This window comes from Ischnura elegans, chromosome 4 (assembly GCF_921293095.1).
Source record: "Ischnura elegans chromosome 4, ioIscEleg1.1, whole genome shotgun sequence".
In the NCBI taxonomy this organism is placed as follows: Eukaryota; Metazoa; Arthropoda; class Insecta; order Odonata; family Coenagrionidae; genus Ischnura; species Ischnura elegans.
In genome coordinates, this window is record NC_060249.1 from 111,166,296 (window position 1) to 111,189,014 (window position 22,719).

The 22,719-nt window shown below is 37.5% G+C and overlaps 1 protein-coding gene across 1 annotated transcript in view; it reads right to left on the reverse strand.

The window, feature by feature from the left end:
* LOC124157890 overlaps window positions 1–22,037 on the reverse strand; it is a 156,136-nt gene extending 134,099 nt beyond the window's left edge. Inside the window, exons 1-2 of the mRNA XM_046532956.1 lie at window positions 21,770–22,037; window positions 16,093–17,130 (exon numbers count right to left, since the gene is read on the reverse strand). Coding sequence (XP_046388912.1) covers window positions 16,093–16,201 — 109 coding nt within the window. The 5' untranslated portion in view covers window positions 16,202–17,130; window positions 21,770–22,037. The remainder of the gene's footprint in view (window positions 1–16,092; window positions 17,131–21,769) is intronic.
* Window positions 22,038–22,719: the final 682 nt, after the last annotated feature.

The window sequence follows — 22,719 nt, forward strand, 5'->3', positions numbered from 1 at the left end:
ACTACGGTTATAGAATATTCTAAGGACTTTATAAATGAATAAATGCCTTAGTGGGAGGACATCTAATTTTTTGAACAGAGGAAATGAGTGGCTTTTCCTATACGATCGTGTTATAACCCTGATAACCCTTTTTTGCGCCACTATCAATGGTTTAATGTTGATAAAATATGCTCCACCCCAGCAGGCTATTCCGTATTGCAATCTTGAATTAACGAGAGCATAGTATACCATTTTTAACACTGATTCAGGGCATATGTATCTGAGGAAGTAGAATTTTCTTACAATAGTAATCATTTCTGATTTTAATTTATTTATGTGAGACTTCCATTTACAATTTTGGTCAAAATATATACCTAAATATTTTATGTGACTAACCTGTTCGATCAAAATACATTTATCACAGGAAGTAACATTATCTTTTATACAATTTGCACATTGATAGTATAGTTTACTTTTGTTTGAGGTAGATTTACTCATGCTAAACATAATATATTTCGTTTTTTCACTTAACCACATATAATTAGCCGAAAACCACATATTGAGTGTTAATAGATCACTTTGTATGTGTTCATATAGATCATCAACACTATTAACAGAGTAACTTAGTGCAGTGTCATCTGCGAATGACGTTAATTGACCTTTAAACCTGCCAGCACATAAATTGTTTACATATATTAAAAACAGTATGGGTCCCAACACAGAACCCTGTGGGACACCACAGGTGAGTCGAATCTTTTCACTGTAGCAATTTTTGAGACGCACACATTGATCTCGATCACAAAGATAACTTTGAAACCAATCATTTGCGGTTCCACGTATACCCGCTTCCCATAATCGATTCATTAGTATGTTATGATTAATGGAGTCAAAGGCTTTGGTAATGTCTACAAATAAGCCAGCAACTCTACAGTTCTTATTCAGTCCGTCGTTCAGCTCTGAACAGAATTTTAATAATGCATCCTCTGTACTCTTACCACTCATAAATCCAAATTGGTTTTTATTGAAAAAACTATGCTGATTTAGAAATTTAAGAAGTCTGACTTTAACAACTTTTTCTATTATTTTAGCAAATACAGATAATAGGGATATTGGTCTGTAATTATTTACGTTCATTTTATCACCTTTTTTAAAAATTGGTATCACTATTGCAGTTTTTAATTGTTTAGGAAATATTCCAGTATACATACTTAGATTAGCAATATGGGCAAGGACCTCCGAAATATTTGCATTTACTTCTTTTATAACTTGTGTGGAAATATTATCAACACCTTTAGATTTTTTAGACTTTAATTCCTTAATAATGCTGCTAATTTCTTTCGCATCAGTAGGAACAAAAAACAGTGAGTCTATTGAATTGGAGGTTGGGAATATTTCTTTGTATTTATTCGTATTACTTTCAAAATAATTGTTCTGGGTCAATTCTTGAATTACTTTACCATAATGTGAACTAAATTCGTTTACAATGTCCTGGCACTTAGTGACAACGATACCATTACTAGTTCTAATTTTTACACAATTCTCATTTCCTTGCTTTCCTCCCGTGAGTGAATCTAAAATGCGCCATTGAGCAGCGGTATTATTGACATTACTATCAAATAGGTCCCTGTAATACTTTTCTTTGCGCTTTTTAATATCATATTCTAATCTTTGCGTGTACGATACGTAGTACCTATTTAGCTTTTCATTTTCAGGGTGTTTCCTCATTTTTTTATACAGAAAATTTCGCCTAGAAATTCTCCCGCACAAAGCGTAAGTCATCCATGGCCTCTTCATTCCTCCCGATCTGTTACTGTCTGACACGTATTCAGCTTTTTCAATGCAGCATTTCAGTTTATTTATAAATATTTCATAGGCTTCATTGACATTTTGTTGTGAATAAACATCATTCCAGTCACATCTTAGCAAACTATTATTTAGATGGTTAAAGTTTATCCGGCAATGGCTTCGATAAACTCGTTCGTATATATTAATGGGTACATTAATATTTAAAGAACATGATACAGCATGATGGTCTGTTAAACCCCAATCGTCCGCTCTTCCCTCATACTTATAGTTATCTCTACTTCTGCAAAAAATGTGATCTATACATGTACTACCCGTTTTGCTAATTCTAGTTGGTACTCGAATAAGCTGGTCCAGTCCATGACTAGCCATAAGGGTTTGATATTCAAAGGAAATATCGTTGGGTTGTAATAAACATAAATTAATATCACCAATTACAATTAAATTCCTCTCACTAGAGATGGTTAATACATTCTCCAATTCACTCAAAAAATGTTCAACAGGATTAGAATTAAGTCTATATACACCAATAATGCTTATCCAAGAAGAATCATTTATCCCTACTGATATTTTAACCATATCAGCAGTTTTTAATTCACCCAGATCAATAGAAGAACACTCATAAGTATCTGCTACATATGCAATAACTCCTCCAGCCCTATAGTTATTGTTACACACATCAAAACTCCGATAGCCAGTTATTTGATACATAGATACTTCAGTGTCATTGACCCAAATTTCTGTCAAAACAATTACAGCGGGTTTTATATCGAGATTAATTAGTTGAAATACAAATTTATCAAAATTAGCTCTTAGACTTCTTATATTTTGATGCAAGACAAGGAACCTGCCACCATTAAATCCATTATCATTAACAGTACTCTGCATTTTGTTAGTAAAGATAGGTTGAAGACATACATAACTCACTCACAGAATGCTTACAGTTTCTCCAGGTCATCAGAGGATTTCAGAGTGATTACTTGATCATTCTCCTTCTTCCTCATGAGTATTGTCCCATGCCTTAGCCATAAATATTTGTATCCCTTTTCTTTCTTCGCAAGACGCGCAGCAGCGAAGAGTCTCCTCCGACCTGGACTCAGGCTCTCGTTTATGTACACCGGAGTATCGGTCGCCAAGCCCAGGTGCCGTGTGGAGAAGGTCCTTTTCACTCGCCTCTTTTGAAGAATTTCTTCTTTTGTATACCTACGGACGAATTTGACTATGATACCTCTCGTTCCGCCTTCGTGTCCCTTCTTTCCCAATCGGTGGCATGTGTTCACCATATCGTCGGTTATTTTAACACCAAGGGCGTCCCCCACACTTTTCACGATTTCTAAGGTATTTTCATTTGGTTGCTGGGGAATGCCGTGTATTTCAAGGTCATTAACGCGAGAATATTGCTCTTGGTCGTCTAACCTCTTTTCTAATTCACTCACTCGAGATTTTAAGCCAACATTTTCTTGCCTAAGTAAGTCTATTGTCGCTAAATATTCAGCAATCTGCGTTGAGTTTTCTTGAAGCACTTTAGTATTTTCATCTAATCTATTGTGCACAAACTCAATAGCCTTGTTCAAGTCCAATTCCATGCGTTTCCTGTCCTCTTTAGCTTCTTCTAGAAGGTTTATAATATGAGAGATACTAGCAGTGTCCGTATCCGTCAGTGGAACTACTGACATGCTCTTACGTTTTTCCGCAGCACAGGTAGGACAACGCCAACTTTGCTTTTCAGCGCCAATATACTCGATATCCTCTTTGGACAAGTGAACACAAGTAGCGTGACACTGAGTTTGACATTCACTGCAGGTAATCCTTAGCTGGCGCTTAAGAACATTCACATTACATACACTGCAATTAGCCATTTTAAACTGCGGTTTCCACTTAATATTAGTAACTCGAGCTTCTAAATTGAGTAGGAAGTTATCCTCGTAATTGAATGCACTTATACTCTGGACGCAACTGAACACATCACTAAGGCACCTGCCTGTCTCGAGCGAAGCACCAGCCCACGTCTGTCTCGCGTGGAAGCTCAACCATGACTGTTAGTGAGAATGATTCAGTTAGGATGAATTACCATGTTAGTATATCATCATCACTCAAAATTCTGGGCGCAGCTCACCACACCGCTCTCCTATCTGCTTCACTTTTTATATTTATGAATATATTTTCTATTAAGTCCCAAATAACTTGTCAAATGTTACTCATTCAGGGTCATTTATATCCTTTCCTCTTTTCCATTAGTCCTTTGTAGTTGTTTTTTTTCTATCTCACTATTCTATCTCATAATGTGGCCACTTTACTTATCCCGTCGTCTTCATAGGGTGCTTCGGAGACTTCTCTATTCTCTCACTCTTCTTAGCATTTCCTCGTTACTTACTCAGTCAATCCATTTTATCTGTACCAATCTCCGGTTGCACAATATTTCCAATACTTGCGCGCTGAACTTCTCTGCTTCAGTCAAAGTCCATGCCTCTCTGCCATTAAAAAAAATCTATCAATGTGGAGTATCTGGCGAATTTCTTTCCATAAAAACTGAGGAGTGATATTTACAACCAATGTTAAAAGTAAGCTCAAAAAGAGCATTGTAGCCGACGTATTGAAAGTACAATATATGTATGCATATATACCAAAGGCTTTTGTTCCGGCAGTCAAGGCACGACCCATCACGGTGGGTTACATGTAGACTGCAGAGAGACCTCCCGTAATTTGTGATAAGACCTCAAACACCCATTCGTAGGCTTTGTATAAGGATGCGTAGAAAAATTAGCACCCCCTCGCTAAAATTTCCTATGAGGCTATCTTCTCTAGACCTTACCAAATAAAAATGAAGGTCTCCAAAATATCTGAATCAATTCTGTCATGTAGGAAACTGGTGTTTACTTCAAATATACGGATTAATTTCAGCCCAAAAACGATAGTTAACACATAGTCTGCGAGATTAGTCGTAATGTCTTCCGTTTCTGTAAGATAGGCATTCTAATAATGCTGATGAATTTGAACTTATCAATTAATTACTCATTATTGTTTATAAAAAAGTTAATCTGGCTGTATTCATGAATATTACATATAAAATTCGTCAAAATTTCACTAATTGTGGGGTCATATTGTGAATATATAATCAATAGGGTAGTTTCCTTCATTAAAACAATCAAAATCTATTATTTGCGACTTAGTTCAAGCTATTAATAATTTAATTACTCTCCAGCAGAAACAATCAAGTAATTTAAGTTTTCTTATAAATCAAATACATACAAAATTTATCCTTATTTAAAATGGCTCTAAAGGATTGCACCACGCTTATGCAACGTTTGACGTCATAGCTACTCATTTTAAATTGCAAAATATCACGTACTGGACTTCAGAGAATAGAGCCCTACGCTCGGATTAACATGCATTATTATGTTATATGTGTTGATAGTCGATGGATGAAAATAGCTCAGAGTGAATATAATTTGAGAGCCAAATTATCTTTCATTATTAAACCACTTACGCTGCGAATACAACATTCTGGTGGGGCGAAGCTTGGTGAACATATGAACACTGAAATTCCTGTGCCATAAACGCTAGAGCTCACCTGAAACTGGTTCATTTGAGCGCGTCTTCATATTTCTCGCATTTATTTTTTTAGCATTTTTATTTTATATATCTGTTTATAACCTGAACCTTTTATTTTAAGATTGCTACTTGTAAAAATTCCGCATCCAACTTAGTTGATTATGCAGTGACTTAACGATTAATTTTATTCAAAGCAGGGTAAACTGAAGGTTTATAATCCAGTGTTTCATTAGGAACCATACCGAAATAGTAAAGGTAACATCCAGTTCCATTTCATGGTTCCGGTAGCACCCTTGATATTTTGTCCATTAAATTCTACATCATTTTATTCAAATGTAACTAAGGACGATAAACATCAATGATCAAAAACGTCCTAGCAAACATCGTCCGGCGTGATACATCATTTACACATCGGCTTGTAATATTATTGTTTCAAGCATTATCACCTATTGTTTTTTCACCTGATAGTAATTTTCTGCTATTTTTTAATCCTTTAGAATATTGTTCGCCAAAAAATATGAGATGAAGAAGCTATATCTTCCATTTATGTTATTTAAAAAAAGGTTTTTACTCTCCTGGTGCACGGATGCCTTACCATGCCAAAAATTGCAATTTTTACGGCTTTAAGGTTTTTGATTTTTATTTCCATGTTTTACCACTCCTAAACATCTGAAAACTACAACTAATTTGATATTCATCTGAGCTTAAATTGAAATGTTTTCACTCTATGTGGTTAGGAAATTGGAAAGACACCGAATATTTTAAAATTTAGAATGTTCGTTAAACTTTTAACCATGAGCTTAAAATTTAGTTTCGCACAATTGTATGCGTCTTATAACGATTCATTATTGTGTTATAAATTTTTTTGCAACTTAATTTGCCACTGAGATATTAAAAAGAGCGCTTGATCTTCAAAGAGCCTTCACTGGCCAAGTGGTCACGTTGATCGTGAAAACTCGGTGAAAAAGAACATTTTACTATGCTGTACATGGTGACCGTCTACATTCAAACGGATTGAGAGCCAATTCCCACACTTCGTCCTGTTAAGACATATGCTCCAAGTTTTTAACTGCCTTTTTCAGAAAACAAAGTCAACACGGTAGGAGTGTCCTTAGTTTTTAATGAAACATAAATAGATGTGTGAAACGTGAATACAATTTCATGTCCACTATTCGTTTTATTTATTCTAACGGGCGCAAATTTCAAACTGCGTCACAGGAGTATAAAATTAAATGGAGGAACTGGAGCGCATCGTCATCCTCGTCGATTCGGTAAGCGCAAAATCTCACTGCCAGCTAGATTGCCCGGCTAAATAATCCATGGGTACGAATAGGTACTTGCGCAAACGAAAGACCTAATTAGAGCATACTGATAGTCTAGCAAAATGGGATGTTCAGGTCGTGTATTTTGTAATTGTTCATTTGGAATGGAATGTTTCTCAACGTTTTTCGGGTCAGCGGTCTCAATTAATTTTCAGATTTTAGATAGGTTTTTCAGTAAATACTCAAAATAAAATAATTTTGCCAGATTTTATGACCAATAAACTCCAATCCTCCTTCATTTTACCAAAGGGAAGACACCCTGTATATACACTTGATCTCGTGAGGACAACTAATTAGGGAAAAATCGATCAAAATTGGTGAATTTGCTATTTTAAAGCAACAAGTAAATATTTTTAAAGACAAATGTTCTATTTATTTTTACTGTAGTGATTTAAGATGTAAAACATATAAAAATGCAATATTATATCCTTACGAGACTCCAACAACCGTGCGAAAGTTTAAAAATCATTGAAATGATCTATCTAATCTTGTAACTAATTCCCAAAGTGTCCATTTTTATGAGAAACTAAGGATAGATATCTTTAAGAGCGACACGGAGAACATAATCCAATAGCCCCACTATATATCCAGGTTCGACATAAACGATAAATTAAGAGAGAAATCTTCCCGAACGGATAGATATGGTAATTCTTTTTTCTCCCGAACCATAAAGGGCTTCAATAAATGCAGGTTGTAATTTTGCTTCAGCATTTGCTTTTTATGTGTAAACGGCTGATTTCCTAATACCCCTTGTCACACGCTTTTTCAGGTAGCTTACGGGGCAGTATATAAATGTAGATAATTAGAAAAACAATTGAATTTTTTTAAATTGAAATTTAATTTTTAAAAGTGAATGATTTTGAACGTCAAAAATTCTCTTTATTTTTACTGAAGTGATTTAAAATGCATACAATGCACATTTTGAGTAATATATAATATTAAATACAATAACAGATGATTTTAAGACGTCAGCAACCGTGTAAAACTGTGGAAATCACCGATTTTGACGCCAAACACTAATCTAGTAACTAATTCCCAAGTTAAGGTCACACCACACTCTTAACTCGAGGTATGCCGTGGGTACAAGGGGATGATTACAAGGGGAACTTTCCTCAAATCTCACACCCATTCACTTACTCGAGAATAATTTGATAGCGTTCAGGTCCTATTGAAGGCGAAGCTTATGGGGAAGACGGCTTCAATTATCATTCAGAGAGAAGACCAAGGTGCCGCAATCCGTCTTGTGGAAGTTGGGAACGCAAGGGCGAGACCGGAGGAGTAGGTATAAAGAGACCGGTGATTGGAAAGTGGATGGTTAGGAGGGCTTAGGGTTGAGGAATCATTGGAGAGGCCCTGACTGCAGGAGGGTGGACCCCAAAGATTGAAGGATGCTCCCGAATCCTCCTCTCTTTCTCTCCCCCAGAACCAAAAGGTTCTCCTCTCCTAGTATATAGGTACTTCTCTCACTTCTTCTCCCCTTACCTTTTCGAAGGCATTGAAATTTCATCTTTCCAAAGCTAGTCTCTCTATATCACTGTATTCTCCACGCTATTATCCCTGGTATTCTTTTATTTGCCTACCCTTTCTAGTACGGTCCTCAATCACTACTTCAATATTGGTAGTTATTCATTCTGAGTGATATAGAAGGTGTTTTATGCGTATTTCTCCATTGTTCGATAAATCATCATTGATTCCGAAAATCTATGATATATTTTTTGATGGATAATTCTGTTCGCAAAAAAATTCTCAATTTTCCAGCCCAGCACCACGTTCTCAAAGACTTGAAATACTTCCCCTCCGCTAATGTTTTGAGTCCATTTAGCTGGAAACAATTGTATCTTTCAACAAAGTCTTTCCGGATGAATAGATAAACATTTCTTGATCTCAAGAAGTAAGTGCACACACATGTATGCTCAACCTGTCCCCTTTTTAGTCCTATTTTGAGAGATAGGACTTCACTTTTAATGGAGAAAAACTCCTTGTGCCACCTTAGGCAGGTTCACTCATCTTCTCATATTTAAACTAATTCTTTCCAGTTCGATTGATAAAACACTAAGCAATATCAAGATATCTTCCGAGCATTTATAAACGCAACTTCTCCCCACTATAACATTGTACAAAGGCACAGAACGATAAGAAAATGCTGTGACTTCTCATCTACTCCAATTCTCTCACAGAAGAACCCTCACTGTCCCTCACTTACGCCCCCTGTCCCCTTGAACGAACCCATCGGGTGGCGCCCGCGGACACAAGATCTCCGACGCTAATGAAAAGGGATTGACCGACCCAATCCGCAGTACCCCGGGAGACTCTTGACTCTCTGTCGCGGGGAGTGTCTCCCGGCGCCTGAAGCCCTCCCTCGACCCATGCCGGGGAGCAACAAGTCCGGGAGGAAGTGTGCTGGGGGGGGGGGGTAAAGGGGGTTCAAGAGAGGTCAACGGAAGGAGGAGTAAGAAGGAGGCATGGCTAAAAGAGATGGAAATGAATGTAACCATGGGAACGAATGAGGAAAGTTTAAGTATACCGGGGCTAAAACTTTATGGAGTCACCCTCAATGCACAAATTGTACGAAAATTCCTCAGAAAAAAAATGATTCGCCTTGACCGGTATTCGAACCAGATCTCCCAATTTTCGCACGAGTATTTTAGCATTAAAGACGCACATCTTTCACCTCTGAGGAAAATTGTGGACTATACCTGAGAAGATGGGGTGGATCGCTGAGCATTTAATGCGACTAGCAGTCCAATTTGCGCACACTACACCTCAGCCGGAGAGAAAATCCCAAACTTTGAACACTAAGAGATGTTTTCTCTTCACCAAATACTAACCGACCGAGTCAGACGTATTGCTGGCTGTTGACTTGAAAAAAAACTGGTAAATTTCACATAGATAACTTTAATATCGACCAGTTTTATCGATGTGTGATATCGTCAAGTCGTCAACTCCTCACCTTTGTTTCATGTTGGACGTTTCGATTCAACATGAAGCAATTTCACGAATGCACGCCTCAAAATATCCATTAGATACTGGCAGATTAACGAAGCATGACGCAGAAGTTGAATAATCACATAATCGTATACGAGTTCAGTGAATAAAGTTCATCAAAAGTTCACGGTTGCCTACAAGTGAATTTATTATATGGAGTGCGTTTTGAAAGCTATAAACATGCAAAACTAATGAAATATTGTTAGTGGAAAACTCTCAATAAATCTATTATTGTTATTGTAACTTATTCATACAAAAAATAAAATAATATCAGTACTATTTCATAATTCGTAAGTCAATAATTTTTAAATGGACACCTACTTCAATAATGGGCATGGAAAAAATAATTTCTGGTCGGTACATATATTTTTAGTTGATCGCAATCTGTCATATCAAGTCGTTAAAAAGCGATTGTGTGTAGCTATTATGTGCTGCGAGTAGATCATTTATTAATAAAATATATATCGATTTTTTAACTGAAATGAAGTTTAAGAGGCATATGCTAGGTGTTTGTAGTGAAATTTATAGCCTTCCTTTAATAGATAAAATTATTGATGCACAAAGGTTAAGAAAACACTTAGCTATTTCACAAAATAAAATATATTGCGACCGGTTTCGATACAGCTGCAGCGTATCAACGCTGTATCGAAACCGGTCGCAATATATTTTATTTTGTGAAACAGCTAAGTGTTTTCTTAACCTTTGTGCATCATGAAGGAGTTTCACCATGTTACGCCAACCACCATCGCATTTAAAATTATTGATGATAATTTTGATGGATTACAAACGCTTCAAAACCAATATTTGAGTACGATTGTTTGAACCGCCATGGATAGGGTGAAAATTGAACATTTAATCACAAAAAAAATTTGACCAAATGAAAGAAGAGCAGCTACACAACAAATTATTGAACCAAATAAAATAAGAGCAGGTTCTAACTCTAGTACACTAGTCAAACATTCAGTTCGGCAAAAGCGTTCATGCAATTTACTCATTTTAAGCAAGTAACTGTGACCTTTACGCGGTATATTTCCCAGTGTGCGATAAGCCGTGTAAAATTACCTTTACTGACACAAATTGCCATTTAAATACTGTGAACAAGATGAAATTAAATGACGTGAAATAATTCCCTTACATGATAGTAATAATATAATTAGCGCGTGCAATATCCACCTACGCGTATCTAGCGTGGTATTTAAGTTACCAGGTATGTTTGTTTACTGAGTCAGTTAATGAGATATAAATCGAAGACGTAAGGTGCCACATTTAAAAATTATTTGATAATATCCAATATCTAGGGTGGCTCAGGAACTAAGTCCATCGATCCCTTCAGAACATTAGACATGAGGGTATAGGCATGCACTTAAAGTTTTGTCTTCTTTGAGATTAATGTTCGCCTTCATATTCCTCCATCAAGCGGCATAAATTATAAATTTTAAATTTGCTCAGTAATAATTTTAAATTTAACTGTATTGCGCAGAAACTGCGCTTTCAGCTAAATTTATAAAAGTATGCCATAGGTATCATTTCTCTTAAAAATTCAATCAGCTCCCATGTAACTTAACGCAGACCTTATTCAATCTATGGTTTTGATGAAAACAGAAATATGCACTGCACTTAACAGTGGAGTATATCATCCCAGATAAAAATTTATCCACAACAAGAGCAAGAAAAAAATTACCATTAACGCAAAACTCCAACATGATAAACCCGCTGGGCTAAAAATAAGAATTTGATTTGCATTTGCACATTGGAGCTAAAATGTGGGAATATAAAATAGCCGTTGCGCTTAATATGTGGGCCTGAATTATCTCTGTGATAGCTATGAAACTGGGATAAAAAATTGTGGAAAAAAATCAGCAATCAGCATATAAGATGAAAAAGAAAACAAGGGGAAAGATGTTGGATTGAATACGACTCGGTTTGTAAGTGGAATACGGATATGAAATAGTTGTTAAACTGAATGTGAGGCATAAATTGACGCATGATAACTATAAAACTGGGGGAAAATAGTAGAATAAAATCGACAACTGATAGCAGACGAAAACTACAACAAAGTGAAAGATGCTGGAGTGAATACGACTCGGTTTGTGCGTGGAACACGGACAGAAAAGGAAAGGTTTTCTTTTCCAAGGCATGTATTCGAAGGAGGATCTTGTTCGAATGTGAGTCCTCTGGGAGGGAATGGTCCGGGGGATACCCCTAATTTCCTTTCTTCTCTCCTTACCTTTCCCTTCGGGGACCGGATTTCTCTCTCTACTCTTCTTAGGAATCTCCCGGACGCAGAACCTTATCCCAAGCGATCCGTTGCGTCCGGGAAGAAGTCGAGGTCCAATCAAAAAATTTCGCTCCGTAAGTATACTATCATCTCGATCTGCAAGGGATCGAGCAAACAAGTTTGAAGATTCTTGATATGATGGTCAGCACTTTCTTTCCAGTGAAAGTCTTAAGCCAGTACTTTCATTTCTCAAAAGAACTCTAGAATTTTCCTTGCACTCATTTCGAAATGTCTATTATAAATCTGGTGAATTCTTTTTCGAAACATCAGTGATTTTGTATCAAAATGGTGGCAGAATATTTCCTTCCGTGTGGGTAAGAATTTTTTATTCATGACGTTATTCTCCATATCCATTATTTTTTTATATTCGGTTCTTATTCATTTTTTTCCCTCTACTCTTTTGATCAAATATGAAATAATGAGTCCTTTCTATATCTATAGTCTATCTCTCTTACCTCAACCACTGCTTACTGATGCTGAGAGAGAAATTTGGCGAGTTTCGTCTTAGCTACATGAATTATAACTTCTTTAAGTTCTGTCACGCATCCCAAGATTTCATAGATCAGAATCCATAAAACAAGTAATTTAGCCTATGTGATTAGGTCGAGAATTTAGAATATATTAGGATAATATAAAATTATCCAACATGAACTGGCCCCACGCAAAACTTGAAATTCGAAGAGAGCATGCCACTATCCTAAAAACGGAGATATTTTCCGATGATAACTCGCGAGTTCACAGCGATTGCAAAGATGATAAAAAAAACTTCAATCGATGGCTATCCCCTCGGCCAGGCGTGGATACTTGTTTTGAGAAAAGTGGCAATTTCTGCCACTAATTGTCTGGCGCGACGGCAGGTATATATAAGGATATATAGAGAGACTGTCGATTGGATGAAATATTGACCGACGCGGTGTAGACCTCGTTAGATCTACATGTTCATTGCATTGAACCACGAAAGTCTTCGTAAGGATAGCAATTGTCGGCATAATCGATCAGAGAACTTCATTAAGCTGAAATAAGTAAATATCCAATGTATACAACTCAGAGAGAATTCATACAACTCGTAACCACATGAAAAACAAGACACAACTTGTTATAAAAAATTGAGAAATAATCGTCAAACTTGTGCAACTAAAATTAGTTGATTAATTCAATGAAATGAATTATTCAAGGATATTTTAAAATCCAATGCTCCGTAAAATATAATTCCGCAAGCACAGGCATAAAGAAACCACATTTCAAACGCATGGAGTTCAAATATTGATCTCTTAAGCGCCCAGCAATACCGAGAGAGGTCAACTTCCTTTTATTTACATTTTTGAGCTAAAAAAACCTTAATGGCACTCTGAACATTTATACCTCCCAGTGGTATTTAATTGAAGCTTATGGCACCAAATTACTGGCGCTTGTGTTTTTTGGTCGCCGCGTTTATCCCGGTGGGAGCTCACAAAGCAGCTTCGAAAGCAGCATTTCCGTTGCCATTAAAATTCTAGGGAAACCTCAAAGTGGGTTAACCGAGCGGGATTCTTGTAAATCATTTCGGTGAAACGAACGGCTATAACCCTCGTGCCGTACAAAGGACCGGCAATATTCCGTCAATATAAAGCTAAGAAAAATGCGACAATTCCATCCCGTAAGGGCAATTCATATTTTCAACTGTAACTGACCATAGAACAAGAAAAAAATTGTAAAACACGATTCCAATCATTCAAAGTTTCATTAATTGATCTGAGGTCTAAAATACAGCGTCAAAATGTGAGAGCATAATTTATTGTAACAGTACTATCCGAGTTTATCTTTGAATGTTAATGTGGAGTTTTTGAAAATAAATTTAAGGATATCGCTGAAGTGCGGCCATAGAATTCGGAATATGGTTGTTCCTGTAGCTAATGTTGGTGCTTCCGAAAACATTTAGCAATACAATAACGCATTGTTCCAAACAGTCAATTATAATTTCACATAGGCAAATCATCCATTTCTTTTTGCATCTCGCATAAATTGTAATGATATTATGAATGGTTTATTAAGGACATAATATTACTGCCCATTTTTTTAAAAATGATTCAAGAGGGACAAATGATTTTGAAGCAATTCAGAAAATATGTTTTTTTCGCATGACATCAAGCATTTTTCAGCAAGAATCCTTTGAGCATTAAGCCTAGTCTACATCAATAATATTCATAAAATGCATCACTCGTAATTCCTAATGATATTAAATCCTCGCGAATAGCATGATTTCATCGAGTGTTTCCCGGATATTTGGATAAATATTGAGTGCCCACTCTGGATCAGCTCAGTTGAAGCAGAAATTTATTGCCCCAAATTGCAATTGAAACAAATCGAATTCGGATTAGCACTTAAGCTACTTAAGATCTGTGAAACCTCTGTTGAAATCTTTTTAGTCTGCCTGGCCCTTACTGACAAGGGTGAGGCATGTTTACTAGATAGGCCTAATTTTACGTTCCGCAGCGGGGTGTGGCAGTCATCAAACTTCCAAGCCAAGTGAAAAAATGGCTTGGTTGTCATTACATTATTTACCGACGGATTTACAGATTTGGACGTGTTTACATCACAAATTGGTCTCTGACGACGGAAAATTATTTCTAAGAAAATATTAAAACATTAACTGTAGATAATAAATCACATTGCTATGTCAAAGTACTAAATTTACGAACTATATTCGGCAACGATAATGCGGCGACAGCCATGCCAACGAGCTTACTTGGAGCCGAATCCAATGACGCGACATGCATGAGTTTTCAACGTCGGGGGCTCGGCGGCTCAGAGATATAGCGTAGAACAGGAGTTCGGGTACCATTTCATACCTGAGGTCAACATTTATAAGTAAGTATCGCTAAAAGGGAGGGAATATCTAGCTGTTATTATACACAGACCTCAACTTATATTTGCAACTTATATTTAAGTTTTATCAACAATCCCCCAGCATTCCGCCGACCGCGGCTTTTCAACGCGTATGGACGTCATTCGAATCTCCCTATCAAGCTTCATGGACAGAAGAACTCAACTTAGTAAAAAAAAAACCAATAGTCATCGAATCATAAGGTAAGGAACAAAAATTTACTCGTGAATAACTTCTGAGCTTTCACAGCCACTAAAAGACGCATTTTCTGAGTAGGTACTCTTCACATTTCTCTCCACTGAAAATTTATAACCACCACCGAGAACTATTACACTACAGTTAAATCACTTGAAATATTTAATTGGACTTATTTTACCCAAATATTTAGTAAAGGGTCACTTTTATAATGTAAAACCCTAGACATTTAAAAGTATGCTTATAAAACAAAACTTTGGGATAAATATTAATATGTAAAAATAAAGACTTCTCAAGCTAATAAACAACTACTGTGGCTCACTAGCTAAATTATTGCATTTTATCACACTACCTTTTATTTGAGCTACTTTCATTGCACAAAAATGCACGGAAAGTCACAAAATCCTACCAAATTTTAATAAATAGGATTATAAGCTGCATACATTTTCTTTTCCTATTAAAGGTATCCACGAATTCGCGTCTTCACAATAAGGTTAATTTAAAAGTATGAAGAGCTTAGATTATACCCTCTACCCAAAGAGCCAGTGGCGTAGCCAGGGGGGAGGGTCCGTGTGGTCCGGACAGCCCCCTTAATATAAAAACAATTATTTTGTATCAAAGAAGAAAAAAATATTTAAAAATCATGAATTTACAAAATATTTCTTCAGCAAATGAAGTTTTTTCTATTATGAAAAGTGCTAAAAGTAGTAGTTTAAAACCCTCTACATAATACCCTGTTTATCAAACATTTCCCCCCCTGGTTTTGGAACCCCCCTCCCCCGTTCGAAATTCCTGTCTACGCCACTGAATAGAGCTACTTTAATTCGTAGGGCACCATTTTTATCGCAAGGTTAAGTGCGAAATGATATCATCAACTCCAAATCCTGAAAAAGCACATCCGATGCAATGTGAATACAACTTAGAATAGTAGGACATTTCACCATAATTTCCAATGCAATAGCTGATAAAGCAATAAGTAACAGTGAATGATGCAAATTACGCCAATGTGTAAGGGCAAGAATAAATTATCTTTTTCTTTCCGTGAGAAATTTTTATCCTTGCTAGCCAAGAGACATTTCCATGGTCCCTCAAAATAAAATAGTTTCATAACTTACCAGCCAGCATAGTCATCAAAAGGAGTACGGCCGCCGCTGATTTCCGCGGTTGTTCAGACAAACTGGTGCTCCTACGCCTCAGTCTGCATCTCTCTCGACTCGTCGACATTCTGTCTTCGCGTCCAAGAATCAAAGCCTCAGGTTCCTCCAAGATTCAGCCACGAAGTAGAACGGAATGTCCACCGTTTACTGAAGAGATTGGTGAGTACTCGAATAGCCCAAGGAACAATGGAACAGCTACCTAACTCGTCAGAAAGTACTTCACAACAAACACGGGAAAACTTTCCTCTCTGCTTATTCACAAATTTTGTTTGTCACCAACACTTATTGTACACAGTCAATCCTCTTTTTCTTCAAAACAGCCACAAAGCTCTACAGGCCTGTCCTAAATTTTGTTATCAAAGCACTTTTTCAGTAAGAGACGCTAATAAAAGATTTTTTCCTGAAGAAAACGCGTTTATAAGATGATTTTCCCAGGAAAATGGTACTTATTTTTGACGCACTGGATATAAAAGTAATGAGGTCTAAAATAGCAAACGCACTTGATGACTGCACGGCTCAAAGTCAGCGGAAGCGTCTATAACGGCTATCGAGTCCCCACTCTAGAGGATCTATCAGCGTCTTCTCTCCGCCCTCATAAGCAGCTGCGTCCTTCCTCAGCGCCTCTATCCACAAGACATCCTAGGAGACGTCCCACAAATTGAGCGAGATTGCCTCTATGTGGGTCGTGCTTTCTGATGGGCTGCGGAATAGAATTTATTTTTTCATGCTCCTCCGTCTTTGGGGGGCACGCTCTCCAGCGGCGGAGGCAGTGGCTGGTGTTTGTTTACGGAAGGAAAGACCGTCGATCGATGTGACTCACTCCCTTCTTGGCAGACCGCCTCCTCTCCAGGTGGGCGAGGACGCTCGGAAGATTAAGCGGCGTCACGGCGGTGGGTGCTCGGCTCTCTTGGCGGGGAGGAGGACGAGTCGTGTCGGGCGAGGTGAGACGGCCAACGCCGCTTCCCGGGCGCCAAACTTCCTCCCGCGATGTCGAGCCTGCGCAGGGAAAGAGAGGGGTGGGGGTGCAAGGGGTGGAGAACGAAAGAGAGGGAACATGAGTACATACTCAGCATGAGTACATTTCACTAAAAATCAAGGAAAGAAATGTATCGAAAAAAAATCATTCGTCCATCATTTCAGTTCTTAGTCAGAGGACGGGCGATTGTTTATTGCTAATACATTATTCCATACACTTACCTTGGCACTTTGATAGCCGTAACAGACTACCTATATTTTTATTGAGTAACTATTTCTATTTTATTTAGTGATTACAGAATGATCGAATGTTGGTATGGGAGATATGTATTTTCTATGATATGTTTAATATATTTTACATGCTATACCGGAGCACATTAAGTGGTAGCCATAACAAGTCACGGGTGGTTCTTTTTTTTAGAAAAAAACAACAAACCATTGTCGAACATTCATATTGCTTCATTATAAATAGCTCATCTCGCCTAAAGCCGTAATTATTTATCTGTAATTTCTTTTTCCAGAAAGAAAACAAGTGTATATTGGTAATTAATATTTTGTTTCATACACGTACTTTACTGCATTCAATGAAAAAAAAACTAATACGGATGGGTTGAGGAAGCCCCTTAAAATCCAGTTGTCTCGGATGAAAAAGATACTCAATTCCTCAAGAAGGAAAGAAAACAGTTTTATTATGGTGCTAGTATGGTAGCAGTACATGAAATATATATTTTTCTCGTTTTGCATGGTGGATTAGTTTCACCTTAAATACCCTAAATTAAAAGATCTGCCTTGTATAGCCTTGCAATGGAAGTGCAGTTCTAGCGATCGTTGAAATAGGGACGCAACAGTTAGATAGTAATAGCTTTGATGTAGCAAAAGGAGAGTTGTTAGATTAACATAATAATTGTAGAATGGACTAATTTTCATTACATTTTGAACAGAGTATCAAAAATACAAAACTTTTTTGGCCGGCGATTATAAAATAATTTCTCACCAGTAAAATCTCTTAAATGTTTTAATGGGAGAGTATTACCAAAAAGTAGTAAATACCTGACCTTTTTGGTATTATTCCTTGAAATCATAGCTCAATAGTAATTTTTGTAAAAAAGTTGAACAAAATAAATAATATAATTATAATGAAAATATGCACAAAAATGAATTGAAATGTGTTTTAAAATGACTTAATTATAAAAAAATGTTAATTTTTTGGTACGAAATTATCGCGATTGACTGAAAAAAAATTCGGGAAAAATAATACGAGAGAAGGGCAGATGTGATTGGCGTCATCATCGGGCTCAATTCTGGCATCAAACGAGCAATGCAATCCAAGCAGATCCGCGGGAGGCGTTGAAGCTTACGAATTAGGGATGGAAAAAACAACGTCGACCGCAAGCAGGAAAGTCCAACATTCAATCACAGATGTTCATGACTCCGTCCCCGGCAATTGGAAAGCTCATTCGCGAGGGAAAAAGTGTTGCCGTTGGGCAGCCCTGGACGAGGAGGTGGTCCCAGTGTCACGCATGCACACGACGCTCTCTCCCGGACGATGATAATACTCTCCCGGGGAGGGTCAACATTGATGAGAGTCCAGCTGAAGGATGCAAATTGCAAGAGAGGAAGAGCGGGCAGATGAGTTACGGAGCATTCGGATGGAATAGCAAATGTGATGCAAAGTATTCCGGGCATTTTGGAGGAAGGGGAGAGATGAAGGGGTATCCACGAGACCTGTCACTTAAACTCTTTATTTCATCCCAGCCCTTCTCCTCTCTCCTACCCCTGCCACCCAGCCCCTGTGGCCTGTTTTGGCCGATTAACTCTGATGCCATTATTTCACCGAGGGAAAGCAGCCTTTTTGCTGATTACGACCACCCCTTACCTCCTAATAAATTTAATCTCCGCGAATACGACTCAGATAAATGTCCAATTCTGAAGGCTCTCGTGAGGAATAAAATGTTTTATTATTGTATTATTGCTAGCACAAATGTTTCCGCGGTGATGAATTGATCTGTGAATTTTGAAAGTTGGCATGGCAAAACTGCTGTCCACAAGTCAACTGTCTCTGAATAAAACCCAAAAAAGTGCAGGGAACTATTGCATTAAAATTTTTATTACTACGTAAATAATAAGTGGTCATGAAAAATGAGTGAATAGTGAGAATGAGTGACCGGTTACTAAGGTTACCAACCTTCCAATAGGACTTTTTACCCGAAACTGTATTTTTCCGTACAAAAGAATGGGAGCATATCGGCCTGTAAAATTAAAAATATGACAGGCATAATTGAATTACATTCAGTATGCTTTGTCCATGCTTTCTGTTTCCATTCAACCTGTGCAGCGTATAATTTTTTCAATTCAATGGCAGTAGTTTTTATGAAACATCTGTGGAAACACTAAAATTCTTATAAGGTCGTATTGAAGGATCATATATAAGGCGCTAACTTCCTTCTCATCCCTATTAGAGTTTTAACCCGAATTTATACATTTTTTAATTGAGCACCTATACTAAAGACTTAATCTCGAATTAAAAAAATATTCTTTTCAAAACTATTTCATATTAATTTAAATAAATTGTGACATATATGAAGGGCTAAATTCCTTCTCATTCCTATTAGAGTTTTTAACGAATTTATAGATTTTTTCATCGAGTATGCCAAAAACTTAATCTCGAATTTTAAAAAATATTCTTTTCAAAATTATTGCATGTTTATTGAAATAAAATATGATATTAATAACAGGCACAGTTTATTTTATTTATTTACTTCAAATTAAAGATGAAAACGTCCCGCTCCGAAGACATCAGTGTATTTTTAGCCTCTTTTATATGAATGCTGCCATTATCTTTAATGCCAGTTATAAAATTTATGCGTCATGGATATGATAAAAGGTATTTTTAGGCTGCAGAGAAAATCGACGGTAGTGCACTCGCGATTATCAAATTCTTAATATGCACTGATTGGCTGAAAATGCAGTCCGTGTTGGTGGTGGTGAGGTTGAAATGCTAAGGGGTAATCGAATCAAAGGTCAACGCCTTGGCGCAGTTCCCAAACAGAAATGTTGCCGACCTCTGGAATCCGACAGGTAGATTTTTCTTGCGTCCGTTTCGAAAGCCATGAAATATAGTTAAGATATACACGATAGGAAAGGTAAATGCGATAAATTTGCGTGTATTCATGCCCTTATTTGTCTATAAAATCTATTAAAAGTGTAATAAGTGATTCGTTTAGGTTTTTTCCGGATTCCATTTTCCCTCTTAAAAGCGTATTAAAACCAAAGTGACGATCGGAGTAGAAAGATATGCCTATCTCTTAGCAACAGAATTGAAAAAATGCATCAAATGGGTGAATACCTACCGCTTGTATTAGACCAAAAAATATTCGTTAAAAGGTTTATTATTGCAAGTACCGGTAAAATTTTCCACACACACGAATTTACTAATATTTTCGTTCTCATTTTAACTAAGTTCACGTTATCAATGTAGAAAATTCAACGAATTGAGTGGATAACTTGAGTTTTTATAAGCTCGTTGTTCTGACACAGGATTAAAATTTGAAAGGAATTGATATCACTGCAAAACAAACTGAATTCGTTAAGTTAATTAATTTAGTTGATTGCCATCGGTAGATGCAAAAATCCAACTCTTCGAATTCTAGCAATAAATTTGAATTTTAGAGGTACCTCGCTGACAGTACTTTTATTCAAACTTTCGCCATAGAATTCAGTTTTGAAGTAGACGGCAACACTCCGACAGCCAGGAAACTTCTTGCCTTCACCCGCCACCTTGGTTTCCAACGGCTCTACCTCAACCCCGTCAAGATTGACCATTGGACCATTTCCCCATGCATCACATAAGACAGTCCAGATTCCACTGCCACAATGGCTACGTCATAACAAGGTGTTTGCTCGCTCAACTTATGCTGTTACAATTTTGGCGACGATACACATCGCTTCCGACAAGATGTAATGCATTAACAGAGCATGTTATTTTAGGGAAAGGTAATTTTTCATTCCTACAAATTCATTTAAGATTATAAATAAAGTTGACCAATGTTTAGAGAGGACTTTGACGCAGAGTTAGCAACTTATTAACACTGTAAAGGACAGTTTTTATGCTATTTTTCCTACTCTACATTTATTTTCGTCTGATTGTATTTGAAGATTTGGAACGATACAAATTAGATGTCATCTTTTACAAACTTCTTACTTGACTCAAAAACGTACACGTAATAAAAGACAAATCATTCAGTTTCTACGGCATACAGCACAGAGGGCTTGTCACTTGATCCGTGAATTACTAAAGCTGACAATGAAGAATTAACACCAAAAATTGATGGTCTCGAATGGAACATTCATTCGCTTTTGTTAAATTTATATGATGAATGTGGTAAATAGTCATAGGTGATAAATCTTGCAATTGCCTATTTTGCTATGGCACGTATAGCTAGTTTCGCAATCCATTCAATCACATTGTGTTGAATAACGAATGTGTCACCAGTAGTTGCGCGGTCATAATAAATTTGACGTAAATAAGTTAAGACAGGAAATCCTTGGCTGTTTTTTTCACCTCAATTCGCATAACACGTTTCATTTTAATTGTACTAAAAACATGAACTTAGTTAAGGATCAGTACATAACAATAAGCCCATCAAAATATCACGCCTACCTTTCGGAGACTTTTCCCGAGGAAGTGACGAACACCCTCGGATGTGTGACTGGATCTCTTTCCGCCAAACCGATCAAACTTTCCCCGCTGCGCTGTCGCGAGGCAGACAATGACCGGGGTTCCGGTAGAGGATCGCCTCACAGTTGCGTTGTCCGCTGAAAGCCCGGCGAATCGGAGGACCGAATAACAAAACCTCAGAGCTCTCTCTCTCTCTCGGGGGTCGAGAAACCTCTTCGTCGGGAGCACGGAAAGCGACGAGTCGGGCCAGGGGTTGTCGTTCAGACAGGTGGGAAGCCTAGGGTGGGAAGGCGAGGGATGAACAGGGTGGGTGCGGAGGGGGTGGGGTGGATTTTGAGCTGCGCGGGCGCAGGAGATGCGCGGGGGAGAAAGATAGCAGGGGGTGGGGGGGCGCTGAGGTCAGGGGGTCACGAAGGGGGAGCCGGGGCAAACAATTTGAGCGCTGGAATAAGGGGGTAGGAGGAGGAGGGAATGTATGGGGGAGAGATGGTCGGATTGATAACACCCATCGAGCGCAAAGTCCGTCTCCCCGGCGGACGAAAGTGCATTCTGTTCTGCAACACCCATCGTATTACGTGGATTACTGGCAATTTTTTTATTTCCAGGAGAGGTGCAGAGTTAGCCTTACAATATGCGCGGCTACTTGTTGAATGCACTCAACTTCAGTTTTGAGAGTAGGTAGGTACTCTTTTTCCGACGTTATGTTCATATTTTTTTGCCGGAAAGAATGGCCTTTTATACCATTGCCAGTGAAGGAACCCTCTCTTTTGTTTTTTTAAGTTTTTAAAGTTTCATTTTGATCCGAAATTATTATCTGCATGGCTCTGCTGGTGATGGATTGATTACTGAGAAACGTGATTGAAACTTTTGGGGAATAGAAACCCTTATGTAAAAATTTAAATAGAAAATAGGATAACGAAAAATAGGATCAA